Genomic DNA, 24616 nt, shown 5'->3' with positions numbered 1-24616 from the left:
CAAACCAGAATATATATGGTTTAGGGGAGGGGATCTTGACCACTTAGAAAGATATTAGAACTTTCTTAAATGGCAGGGGGTGGGGGTGACCCCTTGGGACTAACCCTGTATTACATTTGATGTGCTTTATCATGACAAACCAGAATATATATGGTTTAGGGGTGGGGATCTTGACCACTTAGAAGATATTAGAACTTTCTTAAATGGCAGGGGGTGGGGGTGACCCCTGGGGACTAACCCTGTATAACATTTGATGTGCTTTATCATGACAAACCAGAATATATATGGTTTAGGGGTGGGGATCTCGACCATTTACAAGATATTAGAACTTTCTCAAATGGCAGGGGGTAGGGATGACCCCTGGGGACTAACCCTGTATATCATTCAAACCATCTTAGCATGACAAACCAGAATATATATGGTTTAGGGGTGGGGATCTTGACCACTTAGAAGATATTAGAACTTTCTTAAATGGTAGGGGGTGGGGGTGACCCCTGGGGACTAACCCTGTATTTCATTTAATGGGCTTTATCATTTAGAACATTTTCAATTAAAAAGATTGTGTCTATCACAAACGGTTTTCAATTTATAATCATTTGAAAATTTTAAAAAATAAAATCCCATAGGGTTCTATAGTAAAACCCTCTTTTCTTTTTGCCCCTCAAAGTACCCCTTTATAAACCCCATTGCACAAACAAAACCCTGATTGCACCACTAGACATGTTAGTCTAACATATTGTGAAACCCTAAGTTAATCTGACAAGCGGTTTTGGAGAACAGGTGCGGACAAGTTCAAATTTAAAAGCGGCGGAAGAAGAAGAAGAAGAAGAAGAAGAAGAAGAAGAAGAAGAAAAAGAAGAAGAAGAAGAAGAAGAAGAAGAAGAAGAAGAAGAAGAAGAAGAAGAAGAAGAAGAAGAAGAAGAAGAAGAAGAAGAAGAAGAAGAACTGAGCAAAAACAATAAGTCTTCCCAAACTTCGTTTGGGAGACTTAATTAAAGAATAGCGTCCCAATGCCCCCTGCTAAAGCACATATTTTATCAGTCCACAGGCAATCAATAGCTCAAATACTTTTTTTTTTGTATACATTTTTTAATATAAAACATCTTATGCCAAAAAAAATATATGCTTGTCTCCTGCCTCCAAATTGAGAAAAAAGGGTAGGTAGTTAGGGAATACATTTTATTTTTTTTTCAATTCATTTTATTTTTTTAACTGAGATACAGGTAAATTTAAGAACAGAGGATACTCAAAACCAAATAAGCATTACTAAAGTTTTTAGGAGAGAAAAAAGCTAGATACATAATTTTTATTTGGTAATTGTCTGATTAATTGTTGGTTGCTTGTCCAGTGCCAAGTTTGTCGGATTGACATTTTGTTTGTATTTGGAGGAGACAATATGAACCTGAAAAGATGATGTATTGTGACAACTTTTCCCAAATGCACAGAAAAAAACAGGATCGGAAGGTCTGAGACAGGGACGGTAGGGAGGCAGGAAACAAGCATATATTTTTTTTGCCTTTCAAACTAGAGGCTCTCAAGAGCCTGTGTCGCTCACCTGTATTTACTGATGCTTTGGAAATCATGTAAAATAAGGTTAAAATCATAATTAATAGTATTAGATATTAGATATTATAATGATATCTAAGATAATAACAAAAAACTGCAAAATTTTTGTAAAATTACTAACTCAGGGGCAGCAACCCAACAACGGGTCGTCGGATTTGTCTGAAAATTTCAGGGCAGATAAATCTAAATCTGATGAACATTTTTGCCACCTGTCAGATTTGCTCTAAATGCTTTAGTTTCAGAGATATAAACCAAAAACTGCATTTTACCCCTATGTTCTATTTTTAACTAAGTTGGCCATGATGGTTGGAAAGCAGGGTCATCGGACAAATTTTTTAAACTAGATACCCTAATAATGATTATGGCCAAGTATGGTTAAAATTGTCGCAGTAGTTTCAGAGAAGAAGATTTTTGTAAAAGATTACAAAAATTTACGAAAAATTGTTAAAAATTGACTATTAAGGGCAATAACTCCTAAAGGGGTCGACTGACAATTTTGGTCATGACAACTTATTTGTAGATCTTACTTTACTGAACATTATTGCTGTTTACAGTTTATCTCTATCTATCATAATATTCAAGATAATAACCAAAAACTGCAAAATTTCCTTAAAATTACCAATTCAGGGGCAGCAACCCATTAACAGGTTGTTAGATTTGTCTGAAAATTTCAGGGCAGATAGATCTTGACCTGATAATCAGTTTTTCTCTAGTCAGATTTACTCTAAATGCTTTGATTTCAGAGATATAAGCCAAAATCTACATTTTACCCCTATGTTCTATTTTTAGCCATGGCGACCATCTTGGTTGGTTGGCGGTGTCATCGGACATATTTTTTAAACTAAATACCCTAATGATGATTGTGGCCAAGTTTGGTTAAATTTGGCCAAGTGGTTTCAGAGGAGAAGATTTTTGTAAAAAGCTAACGACGACGGACGACGGACGACGGACGCCAAGTGATGAGAAAAGCTCACTTGACCCTTCGGGTCAGGTGAGCTAAAAATGTAGGCATGAGATCACTTACAATGCATTTTCCATATAAGTTTCATTTCATAGGAAAACACCTCCTGCAAAAACATTTGATTAACACTGATTTTCAAACTTTTCCAAGATGATTTAAACCTTTGATATAAATTTCATAAAATCCTACAAGAAAAATAGGCTTGATAAAACTTACAATGCAATTTTCCATTTGCTTTATATTTCCAAGGGGATAACTCTTTTTAAAATATGTTGATTGGCACTTAATTGCAAACTCATCCATGACATTGCTGATCATTTTTTTTTTAAATATACATGTATATGGCAAAGAATTTTATGTGTGAGATTGCTTACAAGACCAAATGGATGGACAGATAAATGGAAGGGCATAACTCCTTTAAATATAATTCATTTGCATTGATTTTCAAACTCCTCCAAGCCATTGCTAATATAAACCTTTGATATAAATTTTATAAAAAATTTGGCAAAAATTGTACAGGTGAGTATGCTTTATAGACCAGCAGCCAGTTGTACGAACGTGGCATTAGCCTAATGGGTCATTAAGTCTTCATTAAGCCTTTATGATGCATTAGGCTAATGAAGACTTAATGACTCATTAGACTAATGACACGTTCGTACAACAGGCTGCTGACAGACAGATGCACTCCACATATTTTTATGTCCCCCTCACTGCATTGAGGAGGGGGTCTATAAGAGAAGAATTGAATCTATGATCTGAATCTTATATGCATGATATATGTATACCTTTTTACTGTGAATGATAATATAATTTCTACGCAAAATAACTTACCTGTTTTCTTTGGCCCTCTCCATACAACAGCATCGTCTTTACCGTCTAACAAAAAAGCAATTGACATTACACCTAGCTGTTGTTCCTTATCAACATAAACAGGTAACCATCTAGTGTGACAAAAATCAAATTCATTAAATGGCTCCTTTCAAATGGTTAAAGAAAGTATGATTTCATTGCAAACATATGAAATATTTTGAGCTTGGTTTCAGTAACTGCATATTTTAGGTTTTTCAAGAAGTGTTTTTAATCTTCTGTAATACCTACGGTATGTAATTAAATTAATCTACTGAAAGTTGCTTTTCATGGAAACATTTTCATTATATTTTAATCAGGGTAATCAAGGAAGGGTTCAGTAAACACACAACTACTTCATTTGTGCCTGTCTCAATTCAAGATTCTTGTCAAAGGTTGTCACTGTCTTAAAAACTTTTCTCTAGAACAGTAGTTTCTTAAAGCTTTTTGTTCATTGTTGGACACCATAAGTCATCCTCTATATGTCTATTTTGAAAAAATTCCAAATATAAAGCAGTTGCAGTATTTTTAAGATTAAAAGGTGTCAGTATTATATTTTCCTGCATTGAGCTCTTTCTCCAAAGTCACTGAGTCTAAGAGCAAAAGTTTTATGAGAAAGATGAGAGCAATTATATGGTATACAATGTGTTAATTTGGTTTAGATTATGCTGACTTCATCACCAGTAAAATTTTGTTTCTAACATGAAAGGCCAGCAAACCTTTACTCAAAATATTGGCATAGTTTATTTCAACTGTTTTTAGAAATGTATTGATAGTAATTTTGATCATTATTTAATTGTGTAACATACCCTTCTGGACACTGATGAATATCTTTGCCTTCCACAGCAAACATTTTTGGTACACTTGGACCACAAAGGTCTACATCTAATAGGCCAATCTGTTAAACACATTAAGTATTCTCTTTATCAAATATATTGGCAATATAAATAAACTGTTGACACAGAGATATGTCTTGCCTTTTAGTAATTTTGGTAGTATAATAGATATAAGAAGATGTGGCATGAGTGCCAATGAGACAAATCTCCATCCAAGTAAAAATTTATAATAGTAAACCATTATAGGTCAAAGTACGGTCTCCAACACGGAACCTTGGCTCACACCGAACAGCAAACTATAAAGGGCCCCAAAAATCACCAGTGTAAAACCATTCAAACGGGAAAACCAACGGTCTAATCTATATAAATAAATGTGGATAGTGTCCACATGTGGACACAGCTGATGCCCCCACTTGCATATGATATAGTCATAAAGGGACATAACTGAAGAACGGTAAAAGTGACGCTACCCAAATTTGAACTTGATCTGAGTTTTGTGGTAATAAGCATTGTGTTTAAGTCTCATAACATTTGGTTGAGGCTAACTTAAGTAGAGAACAATAAAATGCTCCGCTGGGCGCAGCTTGATACGACCGCAGAGGTCGAACCCTGAACAGTTGGGGCAAGTATGGACACAACATTCAAGCTTGATACAGCACTGAATTTGGATTGTGATTAAATATTTGACACAGCACAGGTTTCTGACACAGAATGAATGTGGTCTAAGAACTTAAAATTTTTTAATTTACCTATTCAAACCATATCATTATTATTTGCTTTTATATATATCATAAATAACCAATTTAAAATGGAAGATTTTAAAGAAAAAAAAATCCCCCCCCCCCAAATTTTTTGAACCCCCTTATGATTCATCACCCCCAAACTCAATCCCAGCCTTCCCTTTGTGGTATGTTACCTGCAGTACAATTTCAGAGAGATCCATACACTTGAACACAAGTTATTGTCTGGAAACTAGAAAAAATGCTTGTTTTTTGGCCCCAAATTCCTAAACGTTTAGGGCAATTACCCCCAAACTCAAACCCAGCTTTCCCTTTGTGATATGGAACCTTGTAGTACAATTTCATAAAGATCCATATACTTACACACAAGTTATGGTCCTGAAATTAGAAAAATGCTTGTTTTTTCCCCCTTTTTGGCCCCTGATCCCTAAAATTTTGAGGCAATTACCCCCAAAATCAATCCCAGCCTTCCCTTTGTGGTATGGTACTTTGCAGTACAATTTCAGAGAGATCCATACACTTGAACACAAGTTATTGTCTGGAAACTAGAAAAATGCTTGTTTTTAGGCCCCTTTTTGGCCCCAAATTCCTAAATGTTTAGGGCAATAACCCCCAAACTCAAACCCAGCTTTCCCTTTGTGATATGAAACCTTGTAGTACAATTTCATAAAGATCCATACACTTACACACAAGTTATGGTCCTGAAATTAGAAAAATGCTTGTCTTTTTTCCCCTTTTTGGTCCCTAATTCCTAAACTTTTGAGGCAATTACCCCCAAAATCAATCCCAGCCTTCCCTTTGTGGTATGGTACTTTGCAGTACAATTTCAGAGAGATCCATACACTTGAACACAAGTTATTGTCTGGAAACTAGAAAAATGCTTGTTTTTAGGCCCCTTTTTGGCCCCTTATTCCTAAATGTTTAGGGCAATTACCCCCAAACTCAAACCCAGCTTTCCCTTTGTGATATGAAACCTTGTAGTACAATTTCATAAAGATCCATACACTTACACACAAGTTATGGTCCTGAAATTAGAAAAATGCTTGTTTTTTGCCCCTTTTTTGGCCCCTAATTCCTAAAGTTTTGAGGCAATTACCCCCCAAAATAAATCCCAGCATTCCTTTTGTGATATGGAACCTTGTGGTACAATGTCAGAGAGATCCATACACTAACACACAAGTTATGTCTGGAAGTTACAATAAAATGCTTCGCTGGGGCGCAGCTTGATACGACCGCAGAGGTCGAACCCTGAACAGTTGGGGCAAGTATGGACACAAAATTCAAGCTTGATACAGCTATGACTTTGGATTGTCATTAAATATTTGACACAGCATAGGTTTCTGACACAGGATGAATGTGGTGTAAGAACTGGAAAAAATTTAATTTACCTATTATGGTGGAATATCCATAAACTAAATTGTTTGTTAATTTCAATATATCAAAGAATATGTAGAATTCAATGTTTGATGTAATGTAATAAAGTTGAAATTTGGACCGTTTTTGTTCAATGTGGACCAATTTGGTAACATGTATAAATAATCAAAAATCTAAATACATGGGAGCCCATTTAAATACATCATAAAGGTATTAAAATAGAAAGTGACATCATAGTCATGGCTAAAAATAAACAAAAATCCTTAATCAGCAACATTTAAAGTAATATCTAAAAATAAAATTCCTTTGTAACCATAAAAGCCCATTTAAATACATCATAAAGATATTAAAATAGAAAATGACATCATAGTCATGGCTAAACATAGCAAAAAACCCTTAATCAGCATCATTTAACAGTAATATCTAAAAATGGAAATTACATCATAAAGGTATTAAAATAGAAAATGACATCATAGTCATGGCTAAAAATAAACAAAATCCTTAATCAGCATCAGCAACATTTTATAGTAATATCTAAAAATAAAATTCCTTTGTAACCATAAAAGCCCATTTAAATACATCATAAAGATATTAAAATAGAAAATGACATCATAGTCATGGCTAAACATAGCAAAAAACCCTTAATCAGCATCATTTAACAGTAATATCTAAAAATGGAAATTACATCATAAAGGTATTAAAATAGAAAATGACATCATAGTCATGGCTAAAAATAAACAAAATCCTTAATCAGCATCAGCAACATTTTATAGTAATATCTAAAAATAAAATTCCTTTGTAACCATAAAAGCCCATTTAAATACATCATAAAGATATTAAAATAGAAAATGACATCATAGTCATGGCTAAACATAGCAAAAAACCCTTAATCAGCATCATTTAACAGTAATATCTAAAAATGGAAATTACATCATAAAGGTATTAAAATAGAAAATGACATCATAGTCATGGCTAAAAATAAACAAAATCCTTAATCAGCATCAGCAACATTTTATAGTAATATCTAAAAATAAAATTCCTTTGTAACCATAAAAGCCCATTTAAATATATCATAACAGATATTAAAATAGAAAATGACATCATAGTCATGGCTAAACATAGCAAAAACCTTAATCAGCATCATTTAACAGTAATATCTAAAAATAAAAATTTCTTTGCAACCATAAAAGTAAAATAGAAAATGACATCATAATCATAGCTAAAAATAAACAAAAATTTTTTTATTGGCAAATTTTAAATGGAGTTTATTATACTAAAACAATAAATTTGCAACCATAAACATGATAAAACCCCATTTAAACACATCATAAAAGTATTAAATAATTCAACTACATCATAAGGCTATAAAAATAGAAAATGACTTCATAGTCAAGGCTAAAGGTAAACAAAAAACCTTCATCAGCAAAATTTTATATTGGCAAATTTCCAATGAAGTTTATTACACTAAAATTGTTGGCAAATTTCCAATGCATTTATTAACAATAAAGTTATTGGCAAATTTCCAATTTACATAATTTAAAAGCAGTGTAGATGAGATATTTAAATGAGTTTGAATTACCAACCTTACACTGCTTTTAAATAATGTTCTTTACTCAATTATTTGTCTATTAAAATGGAAACCCTTGTTTTTTAACCTTTTTTCCCCTTATTCCTTAAACATTAGAGCCATAACCGCCCCCCCCCCCCCAAAAGCCAATTATTACTTTCCAATGTAACTTAAATTTCCAATATACATAATTTTAAATTTCAATTCCTCATGATATATAACCGTATCATTATTATTTTCTTTCATATATAAATCTGAAACAACCATCTTTAAATGGAAAATTTTAAAGAAAAAAAAAAGAAAAAAAAAAATCCTACCTCCCACACATTTTTTCAACCCCCTTTTGATTCATCATCCCCCACCTCAATCACAACCTTCAATTTGTGGTATGGTACATTGCAATACAATTTCACAGAGATCCATACACTTGAACACAAGTTTTTGTTGCAAATTAAATAAAATGCTCCGCAGGGCGCAGCTTGATACGACCGCAGAGGTCGAACCCTGAACAGTTGGGGCAAGTATGGACACAACATTCAAGCTTGATACAGCTCTGAATTTGGATTGTGATTAAATATTTGACACAGCATAGGTTTCTGACACAGAATGAATGTGGTCTAAGAACTTAAAAATTTTAAATTGGACATTCACCTATTATGGTCCAATATCCAAAATCTAAATACATGGTTAGATTCAGCATATCAAAGAACCCCAAGAATTCAATTTTTGATGAAATCAAACAAAGTTTTATTTTAGACCCTTCTGACCTCAATGTAGACAAAGTTGATAACGGGGCCCAAAAATCAAAAATCTAAATACATGGTTAGATTCAGCATATCAAAGAACCCCATATATTCAATTTTTGTTGAAATCAAACAAAGTTTAATTTTGGACCCCGATTTGGACCAACTTGAAAACTGAGCCCATAATCAAAAATCTAAATACATGTTTAGATTCAGCATATCAAAGAACCCTAAAAATTCAATTTTTGTTAAAATCAAACTAAGTTTAATTTCGGACCCTTTGGACATCAATGTAGACCAATTTGAAAACGGAACCAAAAATTAAGAATCTAAATACACGATTAGATTCGGCAGATCAAAGAACCCCAATAATTCAATTTTTGATGAAATCAAACAAAGTTAAATTTTGGACCCTTTGGACCTCAATGTGGACCAATTTAAAAACGGGGCCCAAAATCCAAAAACTTAATACACGGTAAGATTCAGCATATTGAAGAACCCCAAGAATTCAAGAATAAAACCCCATTGAAATTGATCAAGAAATAAGCAATTTATACGAAGTATCTTCTTTTGCACAATACTGTGCAATTGAATATTTCTTGCTATTGCGCAATACTGTACAATTGACAATTTCTTGCTATTGCGCAATATTGTGCTATTGGATATTTCTTGCTATTGCGCAATACTGTGCAATTGAAGATTTCTTGCTATTGCGCAATACTGTGCAATTGAAGATTTCTTGCTATTGTGCAATACTGTGGAATTGAAAATTTCTTGCTATTGCACAATACTTATTATATAATAATTTACACATCCTGTTTGGTGTGTATCTCCTACCATATCATTATTATTTGCTTTTAAATATAAATCAGAAATAACCAACTTAAAATGGAAAATTTTAAAAGAAAAAAAAAGAAAACCCCCCCCCCCCCCCCCCCCAAATTTTTTGAACCTCTTATGATTCATCACCCCCAAACTCAATCCCAGCCTTCCCTTTGTGGTATGGTACCTTGCAGTACAATTTCAGAGAGATCCATCCACTTGAACACAAGTTATTGTCTGGAAACTATAAAAATGCTTATTTTTGGCCCCTTTTTGGCCCCCAATTCCTAAACATTTAGGGCAATTACCCCAAAACTCAATTCCAGCTTTCCCTTTGTGATATGGAACCTTGTAGTACAATTTCAGAAAGATCCAAACACTTACACACAAGTTATTGTCATGAAACTAGAAAAATGCTTGTTTTTTGCCCCTTTTTTGGCCCCTAATTCCTAAAATTTTGAGGCAATTACCCCCATAATCAATTACAGCCTTCCCTTTGTGATATGGAACCTTGTGGTACAATGTCAGAGAGATCCATACACTTACACACAAGTTATTGTCTGGAAGTTACAAAAATGCTTTTTTTTTGGCCCCTTTTTGGCCCCTAATTCCTAAACTGTTGGTACCATAACCCCCAAAATCAATCCCAACCTTCCTTTTGTGGTATTGAACCTTATGGTAAAATTTCATGGAGATCCATATACTTAAACTAAAGTTAGAGTGCGAAAACCAATGTGTCTTCGGACGACGCCGGACGACGACGACGACGACGACGACGACGCCAACGTCATACCAATATACGACCAAAAAATTTTCAATTTTTGCGGTCGTATAAAAATTCCTTATTTTTGACCAATATTTGGCCCCTTATTCATAAATGTTTGAGCAATTAACCCCAAAACTCAATTCCTACTTTCTCTTCATGATAAAAAATAACTAACTTAAAATGTAAATTTTAAACAAAAAAAAAAGGAAAAAAAAAAATTACCCCTTTTTTGACCCCCGCCCCCCTTATGATTCATCACCCCCCACCCCCCTTTCCCCCCAAACCAAGCTCAATAACAGCCTTGCCTTTGTGGTATGGTACCTTGTAATACAATTTTAGAGAGATCCATACACTTGAACACAAGTTATTGTCTAGAAACTAAAAAATGCTTATTTTAAACCCCTTTTTAGGCCCCTTATTACTAAACGTTTTGGGCAATTACCACAACACTCAATTCCAGCTTTCCCTTTGTGAAATGGAACCTTGTAGTAAAATTTCAGAAAGATCCATACACTTACACACAAGTTATTGTCATGAAACTAGAAAAATGCTTGTTTTTTGCCCCCTTTTGGCCCCTTATTCCTAAAATTTTGAGGCAATTAACCCCAAAATCAATCCTAGCATTGACCCTTTGTGATATGGAATCTTGTGGTACAATGTCAAAGAGATCCATATGCTAACACACAAGTTATGTCTGGAAGTTACAAAAATGCTTATTTTCGGCCCCTTTTTGGCCCCTAATTCCTTAACTGTTGGTACCATAACCCCCAAAATCAATCCCCACCTTCCTATTGTGGTATTGAACCTTATGGTAAAATTTCATAGAGATCCATTCACTTAAACTAAAGTTAGAGTGCGAAAACCATTGTGTATTCGGACGACGACGACGACGCCAACGTCATACCAATATACGACCTCAAAATTTTTTTGCGGTCGTATAAAAATGCTTATTTTTGGCCCCTTTTGGGCCCCTAATTCCTTAACTGTTGGTAACATAACCCCCAAAATCAATCCCAACCTTCCTTTTGTGGTATTGAACCTTATGGTAAAATTTCAGAGATCCATTCACTTAAACTAAAGTTAGAGTGCGAAAACCAATGTGTCTTCGGACGACGACGACGCCAATTTTTTTTGCGGTCGTATAAAAACTAAAAATTCAGCAATTTTTCTACTTGTAAACACGCATAACTCTAGAACTGTTGTGTATAAGTTTTAAAACATTTGGTTGAGACAAACAAAAGTTAGAGAACGGAAACGAAGAATTCAGCAATTTTTATGTTTATAAAGGGACATAACTCAAGAATGGTAAAAGTGTCACCACCAAATTTCGTACCTAATCTGTATTATGTAGTAATAAGCATTGTGTATAAGTTTCCTAACATTTGATTGAACTAAAGTTAGAAAACAGAAACAAAAAATTTGTACTTGATCTTAATTGTGTGGTAATGAATATTGTGTATAGGTTTCATAATGTTTGGTTGGGGCAAACTTAAGTTACAGAATGGAAACTAAAATTTTGCAATCTTTCGATTTATAAAGGGGCATAACTCAATAATGGTTAAAGTGACACTACCCAAATTCAACTTGATCTGTGTTTTATCAGTGGAAGTCAAAATTAAACATTGCATTGTATAAAGCATTGGTTGTAGTTGATTCAACTATAATCATCCACAAAGGTAGATAACTCCAATTATAAAAATAACTTGATATTTAGAAGAAAATAAAAATTTTGCAATTTTTCCATTTCTAAAGGGTCATAACTCTAGAATGGTTAAAGTGACGCTACCAAAATTCAAACTTGATCTGTGTTTTCTGGTAATAAGCATTGTGTATAAGTTTCATAACATTTGGTTGAGGCAAACTCAAGTTAGAGAACGGAAACCAATTTTGGGCTAACGGACGGACGTACGTACAGGCGGACAAGGGTAAAACTTTATGCCCCCACCGCTACGGCGGGGGCATAAAAACAAGAAACCAGAAACACTTATGAACCACATCAACAAACGACAACTACTGAACATCAGATTCCATTTATTGAATCCAAATGGCAATATTTAACCATGTAATCTATGCAAAACATTCAAAGTCAATGAACCGTGACTTAATGTGCAGGACCAAATAACCTCCATGGAATGAAATTTGCCAATACTTATAAAACTGCATACCAAATACCATTGACTTATAAGTGGTGCCCTTTACACTAACCAAAACAAAAACTTTAACTTGTAAACAATGTAAAAGTTTCAAAGTCAATGAACCCTGATGAGGGCATGGTGCCATATTATCTCCAATGAAAAGAAACTTTCAAATACTAATACAACTGCATCTCAAAAAGCATTGACTTAACATTAGTGGCTCCTCTTAAACTGATCTAATCACAAACTTTAACATGTAAACTTTGCAAAACATTTAAAGTCAATAGACCATGACTGACGGGGAAGGACCAAATAATCTCAATATAAATGAGATTTGCAAATGCTAATGCATCTACATACCAAATACCATTGACCTACCACTAGTGGTTCCCCATAAACTGACCTAATCACAAACTAATACATTGTTGACGCCAAAAATAGTCAAAGTCCCAAAACTCCTTGAAAAACATCAGATCAAAGTGACTGTAGAATATGATCAAATACACAAGGTTTCTGTAAAAGAGTCTCAGTTGAGTTGTGTTCACAAGGTGTTGTTGTTGCAATACTCCAACAAACGGTCTTAGTCCAACAACTCCCATAAAAACGTCAAATAAAAATGGTTATACAACTTTAACATGATGGCAAACAATAGTACTAAGTATGAGAGCTTGTCAAATGGTCTAAGAGAAGTTGCATTCACTAGGTGTTATTGTCACGATACTCCAAAAATATTCAAAGTCCTATAATTCTGTAAAAATGTTCAGATCAAAATGAGAAACTACACATTATGGTTAACAATCCTTCCAAGTATGAAAGTTTCTATAATTTGGTCTCAGAGGAGTTGCATTCACAAGGTGTTATTGTCACAATAATGAAAATTATAGAAAAGAGTTCAAATGATCAAGGGCAATATCTGAAAAAAAAAATTTTGTTCTTTAAACAGCACTGCTTTAAGAATTTTTAAAAATATATTAGAGAAATGTAAGCTTGAGAGACCTTACAATGCAATTTTCCATACATTTATATATTTCCAGGGAAAAAACTCGCCACCGCTACCGCCGGATTGTAATCCCTATGTCTTGTATTCTGCAACTTTCATAGCAGGCAAGACAATAAAATTACATAATTGCATTAGAACTGAAGTTGAAAATTCAACTTGAGTAATCTGTTTCAGATTTTGTTTGTTTAGGCCCTTTTTGGTTTTTATGCTCATAGATCATGTGTAGATGTTTTATTCTCCTAGATCATGTGTTGATGTTTTATGCTCCTAGATCATGTGCATTTTGCTTTGCATACCGGTACCTAATGAAGGTTATTCTATTAAAATTGCAAAATCAAAGTGCTTGTAAGCACAGAAGGGTAATGATTGATTCAAGTTATCAGTAGGAAGTAAAATTAAACATTGCATTGTATAAAGCATTGGTTCTAGTTGATTCAACTACAATTATGGACAAAGGACAATAACTCCAATTTTAAAGATTTCTTTAACAATAACATCATTGATATTTTTAGAACAGATATTAGATTCCTGCACCTTTCTTGACCAGTATAACATCATTTTGTAACTTGAATATCTGAGCATATACCGTAAATTGGGTTATTTTGGTTGTAGTTTTATTTTGGTTTATTTGGTGCCTCAATTGAAAGTGCCAAAATTAAATACACGAAAATAAAACAAACACTAAAAAATGAAACGCCAAAATCGCGTACCGGTACGACAATGTGTACTGCTAATTGTTGGGGAAAATATTTTATGTTATTATATCTTCCGTATATTTCCTACAATTCCATACATAGCCAAATCTGCAAATAAATACCTGGTATACTTTGACAACAACACAATATAATTTTTACTTAATTGTCAATTTTATGAAAATGTTAAGAAAACACAATATGAATTTTTATTCACACATGTCATAAAAATGCAAAGCTATTGCTGATTAGACGCCGTTATTGGTAATTAGAATATCAAAACTCTTTGTAATCCTTTATCTTCAATAGATTAACATGTATTGCAAGAGATGATTAAAATTTATTTCATATGATATTTGTAAAAAATAAATCATCTGATTTTAATGTTTAAGATTTTATTTCATATTTTCTTTCAGCTTTGAACCACGATATACGGAATTATTTGCAATTGCATCCGCAGTCTTCACAATAAACTTTTAAATCTACAGGCCCAGAGTTCAATTTTTTGGAAAATTTTAGTTAGATTCTGTTTGCCTGTAGAGCTGATTTTTACAGGCCTGAAAGCAATTTTACAAGCCTGGGCTGCTAGGCCTGTGGTTCAGCGCGAAGACTGCATCCGTATCCGATTCCTTCCTTAAATTAACTTTGTCGTGTTTCTAGTTTGAGAAATTCAATGATATTTTGTCAATAAACGGGTAAATAAAGGCAAATATGAATGAGCTTGCTCACTACTGTTGTTCTAAAATTAAACATATCAATTGGACGAAGCACCAAAATTACACACACCAAAATAAAACACATGCCTTTCGAGAGAAAACCGCCAAAATATCCTGACGCCAAAATTTCCCAATTTACGGTATTCCATTGATAAATTTCTGGATTTCATGGATAGGATGTATAGAATGTTATGATCAAAGCACTATATTTTGTGTATCTCAAAAATAGTGATAAACCTTGGAAGATTTAGATATCAAGTCAGTTTCCATAGGGTTTTGATTGCATTTCATGCAATCTTTACCCAAGAAATGTGACAGTGTCAATGAATGCTGGCAGTTTGCTATCAATAAATACAATTAAAACTGGATGTTTAAATTTATTATTATCAAGATATTCACTAAATCTTACTTTTTTGCCTTTTTGTTTCAATCCTACTGCTAATTGTGTAGCCACTGTACTCTTCCCAACACCTCCTTTACCAGATAATACCAAGATAACATGTTTAACGCTTGACAAATGGTCTGACAGATTCACTAATAAAACAAAAAATATAAGTTATTTTAATGCATATTTAAAAAATGTATTATAAATGGAGTTTTATATTTTTATAAAAGCATAGTCAAAGGTTTGAATTTCAAAACCTACTAAATTCAAGAAAAAGCCCTGCTCTCTTATGAGTGATGAATTCATATTATTTTGATGTCAGATCTATATAAACTTCTATAGTCCGAGAGAAATCCTACTGTGAAAATAGATCCTGCAAACTTTAATTGTTTGACAAAAATTCTAAGTGCATGAATCAATCAATTTTTGAGTTTCCACATATACACAGGGGATCTGGAGATACACGTTTGGGCTAATTGGTGTAACATTTGGGCTAAATATATGCTATGTTAGGGCCAATTGCAAGTTGAGATTTGGGCTAAATTTTAGAGTCGACATTTGAGCTAATCCTCCCATGTAAAGGTAAATTTCATGTAAAGTATCTATATTTTAATCAGTGGCTGAGTGGTCTAAGTTGTTGAACTACTGTTTCACTAGCCTGTCAACACTGAGGTTGTGAGTTCAAATCCCCCATGTGGTAGGTGCGCTGGACTCCAATCTTAATTGACTAGGATTGTCAGTTTTCTTACTGAAGGGTAGTGGTTCTCTGCGAACCGATATCATTTTAATTATATTATAATATTCTATATGAAATAAATGACATTTTCTTGTTTTATGTACTCATTCCGTTTGCCAGACAGTGTCTGCTCCCTGTTCACCATAGACCTAGGGTTGTGACAGTTAAATTTTGGGTAAGACAAGTCATTATAGCGCTAAATATCGTTTAAACTATAAACAATGTGAAATATAAAACAGCTATGTTAAGATATAATAAAGTACATCCAATAAATTTTAAGATTGGTTTTTTGTTTTTTAAATTTAAATCTAACAGCCTTTTAAGGGGGCATAAGCTGTCAAATTCATTTTCACCAATTTGACTCAAATTCTCATATTTGATTTACAACATACTAAAACCTATACAATGTATAAAAAATTACAAAAAGACTAAAATAAACAAGCATTCTGAGAGTATTGCATGGCAATACATAGTCCCCTACCGGGAAAAAATTCATTATACTGGAACAAAATGCTAACTTGTTATATAATTTGCCATGGTGTAAACAAAAGGTAAATATCATGTCAATATCTTCAAGCATGACTAAAAACAGTGTGGAAAACTGATTATATGAGTGAATTTTTCAAGTCCAAGGACCATAACTCTGCACAAAATTATTAGACCGAAACAAAAATTTGAACTTGATCTGTAACTTGTCATGATAAAACTTTAAACCAATTATCAATCAATATCGTATAAGCATGATAAAAATAAAATGCTTCGCTGGGGCGCAGCTTGATACGACCGCAGAGGTCGAACCCTGAACAGTTGGGGCAAGTATGGACACAACATTCAAGCTTGATACAGCTCCGAATTTGGATTGTTATTAAATATTTGACACAGCATAGGTTTCTGACACAGAAAGAATGTGGTCTAAGAACTTGAATTTTTTTAATTTACCTATTATGGTCCAATGTTTAAAATCAAAATACATGGTTAGATTCAGCATATCAAAGAACCCCATATATTCAATTTTTGTTAAAATCAAACAAAGTTTTAATTTTGGACCCCAACTTGGACAAACTTGAAAACTGGGCCCATAATCAAAAATCTAAACACATGTTTAGATTCAGCATATCAAAGAACCCCAAGAATTCAATTTTTGCTAAAATCAAACTAAGTTTAATTTTGGACCCTTTGGACCTTAATGTAGACCAATTTAAAAAACGGGACTTAAAATTAAAAATCTAAATACACGGTTAGATTTGGAATATCAAAGAACCCCAATAATTCAATTTTTGATGAAATCAAACAAAGTTTAATTTTGGACCCTTTTGACCTCAATATGAACCAATTTGATAGCGGGGCCCACAAATAAAAATTCTAAATTCATGGTTAGATTCAGCATATCAAAGAACCCAATATATTCAATTTTTGTTGAAATCAAAAAAAGTTTAATTTTGGACCCCAACTTGGACCAACTTGAAAACTGGGCCCATAATCAAAAATCTAAACACATGTTTAGATTCAGCATATCAAAGAACCCCAAGAATTCAATTTTTGTTAAAATCAAACTAAGTTTAATTTTGGACCCTTTGGACCTCAATGAAGACCAATTTAAAAAACGGGACCCAAATTAAAAATCTAAAAACACGGTTAGATTTGGCATATCAAAGAACCCCAATAATTCAATTTTCGATGAAATCAAACAAAGTTTAATTTTGGACCCTTTTGACCTCAATATGAACCAATTTGATAGCGGGGCCTACAAATAAAAAATCTAAATACATGGTTAGATTCAGCATATCAAAGAACCTCATATATTCAATTTTTGTTGAAATCAAACAAAGTTTAATTTTGGACCCCAATTTGGACCAACTTGAAAACTGGGCCCATAATCAAAAATCTAAATACATGTTTAGATTCAGCATATCAAAGAACCCCATATATTCAATTTTTGTTGAAATCAAACAAAGTTTAAATACTGGACCCTATCATGGACCAACTTGAAAACTGGGCCCATAATCAAAAATCTAAACACATGTTTAGATTCAGCAAATCAAAGAACCCCAAGAATTCAAATTTTGTTAAAATCAAACTGAGTTTAATTTTGGACCCTTTGGACCTCAATGTAGACCAATTTAAAAAACAGGACCCAAAATTAAAAACCTAAATACACGGTTAGATTTGGAATATCAAAGAACCCCAATAATTCAATTTTAGATGAAATCAAACAAAGTTTAATTTTGGACCCTTTTGACCTCAATATGAACCAATTAGATAACGGGGTCCACAAATAAAAAATCTAAATACATGGTTAGATTCAGCATATCAAAGAACCCAATATATTCAATTTTTGTTAAAATCAAACAAAGTTTTAATTTTGGACCCCAACTTGGACAAACTTGAAAACTGGGCCCATAATCAAAAATCTAAACACATGTTTAGATTCAGCATATCAAAGAACCCCAAGAATTCAATTTTTGCTAAAATCAAACTAAGTTTAATTTTGGACCCTTTGGACCTTAATGTAGACCAATTTAAAAAACGGGACTTAAAATTAAAAATCTAAATACACGGTTAGATTTGGAATATCAAAGAACCCCAATAATTCAATTTTTGATGAAATCAAACAAAGTTTAATTTTGGACCCTTTTGACCTCAATATGAACCAATTTGATAGCGGGGCCCACAAATAAAAATTCTAAATTCATGGTTAGATTCAGCATATCAAAGAACCCAATATATTCAATTTTTGTTGAAATCAAAAAAAGTTTAATTTTGGACCCCAACTTGGACCAACTTGAAAACTGGGCCCATAATCAAAAATCTAAACACATGTTTAGATTCAGCATATCAAAGAACCCCAAGAATTCAATTTTTGTTAAAATCAAACTAAGTTTAATTTTGGACGCTTTGGACCTCAATGAAGACCAATTTAAAAAACGGGACCCAAATTAAAAATCTAAAAACACGGTTAGATTTGGCATATCAAAGAACCCCAATAATTCAATTTTCGATGAAATCAAACAAAGTTTAATTTTGGACCCTTTTGACCTCAATATGAACCAATTTGATAGCGGGGCCTACAAATAAAAAATCTAAATAAATGGTTAGATTCAGCATATCAAAGAACCTCATATATTCAATTTTTGTTGAAATCAAACAAAGTTTAATTTTGGACCCAAATTTGGACCAACTTGAAAACTGGGCCCATAATCAAAAATCTAAATACATGTTTAGATTCAGCATATCAAAGAACCCCATATATTCAATTTTTGTTGAAATCAAACAAAGTTTAAATACTGGACCCTATCATGGACCAACTTGAAAACTGGGCCCATAATCAAAAATCTAAACACATGTTTAGATTCAGCAAATCAAAGAACCCCAAGAATTCAATTTTTGTTAAAATCAAACTGAGTTTAATTTTGGACCCTTTGGACCTCAATGTAGACCAATTTAAAAAACAGGACCCAAAATTAAAAACCTAAATACACGGTTAGATTTGGAATATCAAAGAACCCCAATAATTCAATTTTAGATGAAATCAAACAAAGTTTAATTTTGGACCCTTTTGACCTCAATATGAACCAATTAGATAACAGGGTCCACAAATAAAAAATCTAAATACATGGTTAGATTCAGCATATCAAAGAACCCAATATATTCAATTTTTGTTGAAATCAAAAAAAGTTTAATTTTGGACCCCAACTTAGACCAACTTGAAAACTGGGCCCATAATCAAAAATCTAAACACATGTTTAGATTCAGCATATCAAAGAACCCCAAGAATTCAATTTTTGTTAAAATCAAACTAAGTTTAATTTTGGACCCTTTGGACCTCAATGAAGACCAATTTAAAAAACGGGACCCAAATTAAAAATCTAAAAACACGGTTAGATTTGGCATATCAAAGAACCCCAATAATTCAATTTTCGATGAAATCAAACAAAGTTTAATTTTGGACCCTTTTGACCTCAATATGAACCAATTTGATAGCGGGGCCTACAAATAAAAAATCTAAATACATGGTTAGATTCAGCATATCAAAGAACCTCATATATTCAATTTTTGTTGAAATCAAACAAAGTTTAATTTTGGACCCCAATTTGGACCAACTTGAAAACTGGGACCATAATCAAAAATCTAAATACATGTTTAGATTCAGCATATCAAAGAACCCCATATATTCAATTTTTGTTGAAATCAAACAAAGTTTAAATACTGGACCCTATCATGGACCAACTTGAAAACTGGGCCCATAATCAAAAATCTAAACACATGTTTAGATTCAGCAAATCAAAGAACCCCAAGAATTCAATTTTTGTTAAAATCAAACTGAGTTTAATTTTGGACCCTTTGGACCTCAATGTAGACCAATTTAAAAAACAGGACCCAAAATTAAAAACCTAAATACACGGTTAGATTTGGAATATCAAAGAACCCCAATAATTCAATTTTAGATGAAATCAAACAAAGTTTAATTTTGGACCCTTTTGACCTCAATATGAACCAATTAGATAACGGGGTCCACAAATAAAAAATCTAAATACATGGTTAGATTCAGCATATCAAAGAACCCCATATATTCAATTTTTGTTGAAATCAAACAAAGTTTAATTTTGGACCCCAATTTGGACCAACTTGAAAACTGGGCCAAAAATCAAAAATCTAAATACATGTTTAGATTCAGCATATCAAAGAACCTCATATATTCAATTTTTGCTAAAATCAAACAAAGTTTAATTTTGGACCCTTTGGACATTAATGTAGACCAATTTGAAAACTGGACCCAAAATTAAAAATCTAAATACACTGTTAGATTCGGCATAACAAATAAATAAATGTGATCAAAGATTTTACAAATCTAATGCGCCATACTGTGCAATTAAAGATTACTTCTTGAAATTTTTCAATATTTGAAATTTGAAAAAAAAATAATATTTGAAGATTAATTCTTTTTAATTTCTGAAATCTGAAATGAGAAAAAATTGGCCCCCCACAATTTCTTTTTATCCCCCCCCCCCTTTTTCCCCCAAAAAAATTCTTTCCCTCAAGATATGGTCATAATCTCAATTCAAATTTCCAATGGAGTTGGCAACCATAATTACCCATTTAAATTTACCATAGTGCTAACTTAATCTATTTTATAATAGAATTAATAAAAATATAGTGTCAAATCTTTCGTATGGATTTTTTTGTAAAAAAAAAAGATGAAAACATTTGCAGATATTTTTACTGGTCTTCCTTTATAAATATGCATTTCTTTAAACATAATTTAAAAGCAGTGTAAGGGAAGTAACCAAAACGTTGTATTTGGATTACCTCCCTTACACTGTTTTAGATTATCTTTATTGTTCATTAACCATTACTTTATACATAATTTAAAAGCAGTGTAAGGGAGATAATTTCAATGATGTATTTGATTTATCTCCCTTACACTGCTTTAAATTATGTTTTGTACTAAAGTATTTGTCCATTAACCAGGACAACCTTGTTTTTCCCCCTTTTTTGCCCCTAATTCCTAAACGGTTTGAGCCATAACCCCCCAAAGCAAATCCTAACCATCCCTTTGTGGTATGGAAACTTGTAGTATAATTTCAGAGAGATCCATACACCGTTCCACAGTTATTGTCTGGAAACTAGAAAATGCTCATTTTTGGCCCCTTTTTGGCCCCTAATTCCTTAACTATTGGTACCATAACCCCCAAAATCAATCCCAACCTTCCTTTTGTGGTATTTAACCTTATGGTCAAATTTCAAAAAGTTCCATTCACTTAAACTAAAGTTAGAGTGCGAAAACCAATATGTATTCGGACGACGACGAACGACGACGACGACGCCAACGTCATACCAATATACGACCACAAAATTTTTTTGCGGTCGTATAAAAACATTAGATATGATTAATAGTTCTCTAAAATTAGATATGATGTAATACAGTGTATATCTATTTTCAAATTATAATCAAATATAATTAATAGTTCCAAATATTTTTTCTTTCATTTGTCACAAACTAATATAGATTTGTAACTATCTATAAAATGTCAACAACTTTTATCTACACAATGTAATGTATTGAAATATATACATAATAAAAATAGATTATTATCTAATTAAAGGATTTCTCTTCATAATTTTTTTTTATATATATAGCATTCAGAAAATTAGTTTATACTAAATAACTAACAAACCTGCCAAAAAATTCTTCAAATAATTGAACAAAGAATGTCTTTTAAAAAATTAGTTATCTCCCTTTGTACAGAAATATGGTTTTTAAAACATAGTACTCTAACATTAGATATGGTCCAGATTTATGGTCCATAACTCTGGATTAAATCATCAGACCGGAACAAAATTTGAACTTGATCTATAAGTTGTCATGATAAAACTATATACCAAATATCAAATCAATATCTTCAAGAACGAATAAAAAAGTGTGGAAAGCTGATTTGCCGGACTGACAGAGGGACAGACAGATGGATGGACAGACAGACGGATAGACAGACAGACAGACGGAGTGCAAACCTAAAGACCCCTTCGACTTCGTCGGTAGGGGACTAACAATTAACAATTATGGAATCGATAATATGTATCAACACTTCATTTGTATTTTTGTCTAGACGTCATCTATTCAACCATTGAGATGACCTCCGAAGACTGCAGACGGTCATATAACTCGAAATAAACATAAATATAAACATAAACTGATACCGACCATATGCAATTGAATTGTTCTAGGTCTGTTTGATCCCATATTGTAGGTTAAACAGTATGTTTATCATCGTTTTTACCTGAAGTGTTAGAATGATTTTTTTGTGGATTGAATCAGTCAACCAAATGATTCATCCTTGTTTCACTTTCAATGTTGACATTCTTTTCCTTTTAATAGCTGAATACATGCATAACCTATCTCCAGCTAACGGGTTAAATTAAAGGTCACATGAATACGGATTCAAAGAGTCGAATTATTCACTTGCAAGTGAATAATTCATCTGTGATGTTATTTATCTTATTCTGACAAAATTGAACTAAATTGGCTGCTAAAAGCAAATAATTATTTCACTTTATCACTTTCATTAATGATATATATTTTTTTTGGTTTTGGATATCTCGTAGCTAATGCCCCTTTAACACTGTAATATTGTGATACTGTGATATTGTCTGATCTTCACTTCAGAATCATTTCAATTAAATGGTGTAAAACTTTAAGTTCTTTTCTTTTCAAACTAGCATGGTTTCCTAATGAACATTTTTATAAAGGTTTTATTTTGATAAATTCTACCTGTAATTTACCTGTATGAGTTAAAAAATAATTAGCCCAAATGTAAACTTTACGCCACAATTTTTCGCCCAAATAATACCATGGTCACGCCCATGATTTAGCCCAAATGTCTTGTGCCCCTACACAGTCATGACAGTGTACTTTATGATTAAGATAACCTATGGAAAATGTGGCTCTTTGAAGCAAAATTGCATGATGATATAACATTGTTTCTGACAAAAATATTTTAGATCATCAATAGAGAGAGGTTGTTAGTATGAAGCAAGCACAGTATAATAAACATTATACTTCCAAACCTTTTAGATTTGAATTCCACATCTAACATTGAAATTGAACACATGTATTTCTTTAACCATATATCAATTAAGTTTCAAAGTCATATGAAGGGAAGGCAGGGTTATCGTTTTTATTTCTATACAATTGTCAAGTCTTTATAAATGTACTACTCCTTATAAAATGTCTTTATTTTTCTATGAAACAGACATAAATTTGAACCAAAACTGTTAATAGTCATCAAGATATATATGTGAAGCAAAATATGTTATAAAATTGAGAATGGAAATGGGGAATATGTCAAAGAGACAACAAACCGGTCAAAGAGCAGATAACAGCCAAACTTGAAAGGCCACCAATGGGTCGTCAACGCAGCGAGAAAATCCTGCACCCGGAGGTGGTCCTCAGCTGGCCCCTAATTAAAATGTGTACTAGTTCAGTAGAAATGGACGTCATAATAAACTCCAATAATATAAATGAATTAAAATAAAAAAACATACAAGACTAACAAAGGCCAGAGGCTCCTGACTTGGGACAGGCGCAAAAATGCGGCAAAGTTAAATATGTTTTGTGAGATCTCAACCCTCCCCCTATACCTCTAGCCAATGTAGAATAAAGAAACACACAGCAATACGCAAGAAGTGAGAGTCCGATGTCAGAATAGGTAACAAAAGAAACTAAGCAAAACGACAATGATACATAAATTAACAAAGGACTACTAGCAGTTACTGACATGCCAGCTCCAGACCTCAATTAAACTGATTGAAAGATTATGTCTTCATCATATGAAAATCAAGTACAATCCCTCCCGTAAGGGGTTTAGTATCATACCATCATAAAATATGTGAGAAGAACATACCCCGTATCATGTCAATAAGAGTCCATGAATTATCTATTTTCATATGAATTAGTAATTTGACTGTCTTATCTCCCTTTAAAATTCAAGAAAACATATTTCAGATAAAAACATATTTCTCCGAGTATTTTTAATATTGATGAAATGACAACTCATATTAAATATTATTATCACAATTCAAAAATCACTATATAACCTTTCATATGCCTTTACAATTGATATACATGTATTTTTAAAGCCCTACATTTATATGATTTCAATGACAGATGTGGAACTCAAATCTAATAGAATTGAAAAAATAAACTGCTTTGCTGAGTGCAGCTGGATACGCCCGC

General features: G+C 32.7%; 1 protein-coding gene across 2 annotated transcripts in view; it reads right to left on the bottom strand.

The window, feature by feature from the left end:
• The window catches only part of LOC127709731 (cytosolic Fe-S cluster assembly factor NUBP2 homolog), a 68764-nt gene that overhangs the window by 30234 nt on the left and 13914 nt on the right, over positions 1–24616 (bottom strand). For both annotated transcript variants that reach the window (XM_052215401.1, XM_052215400.1), the window contains exons 2-4: positions 15174–15298; positions 4183–4271; positions 3359–3468 (exon numbers count right to left, since the gene is read on the bottom strand). In XM_052215401.1, the coding sequence (XP_052071361.1) occupies positions 3359–3468; positions 4183–4271; positions 15174–15298 (324 nt within the window). The remainder of the gene's footprint in view (positions 1–3358; positions 3469–4182; positions 4272–15173; positions 15299–24616) is intronic.

Source organism: Mytilus californianus, unplaced genomic scaffold, assembly GCF_021869535.1.
Source record: "Mytilus californianus isolate M0D057914Y unplaced genomic scaffold, xbMytCali1.0.p SCAF_7, whole genome shotgun sequence".
Classification (NCBI taxonomy): Eukaryota; Metazoa; Mollusca; class Bivalvia; order Mytilida; family Mytilidae; genus Mytilus; species Mytilus californianus.
This window is presented reverse-complemented; position numbering and strand designations above follow the sequence as displayed.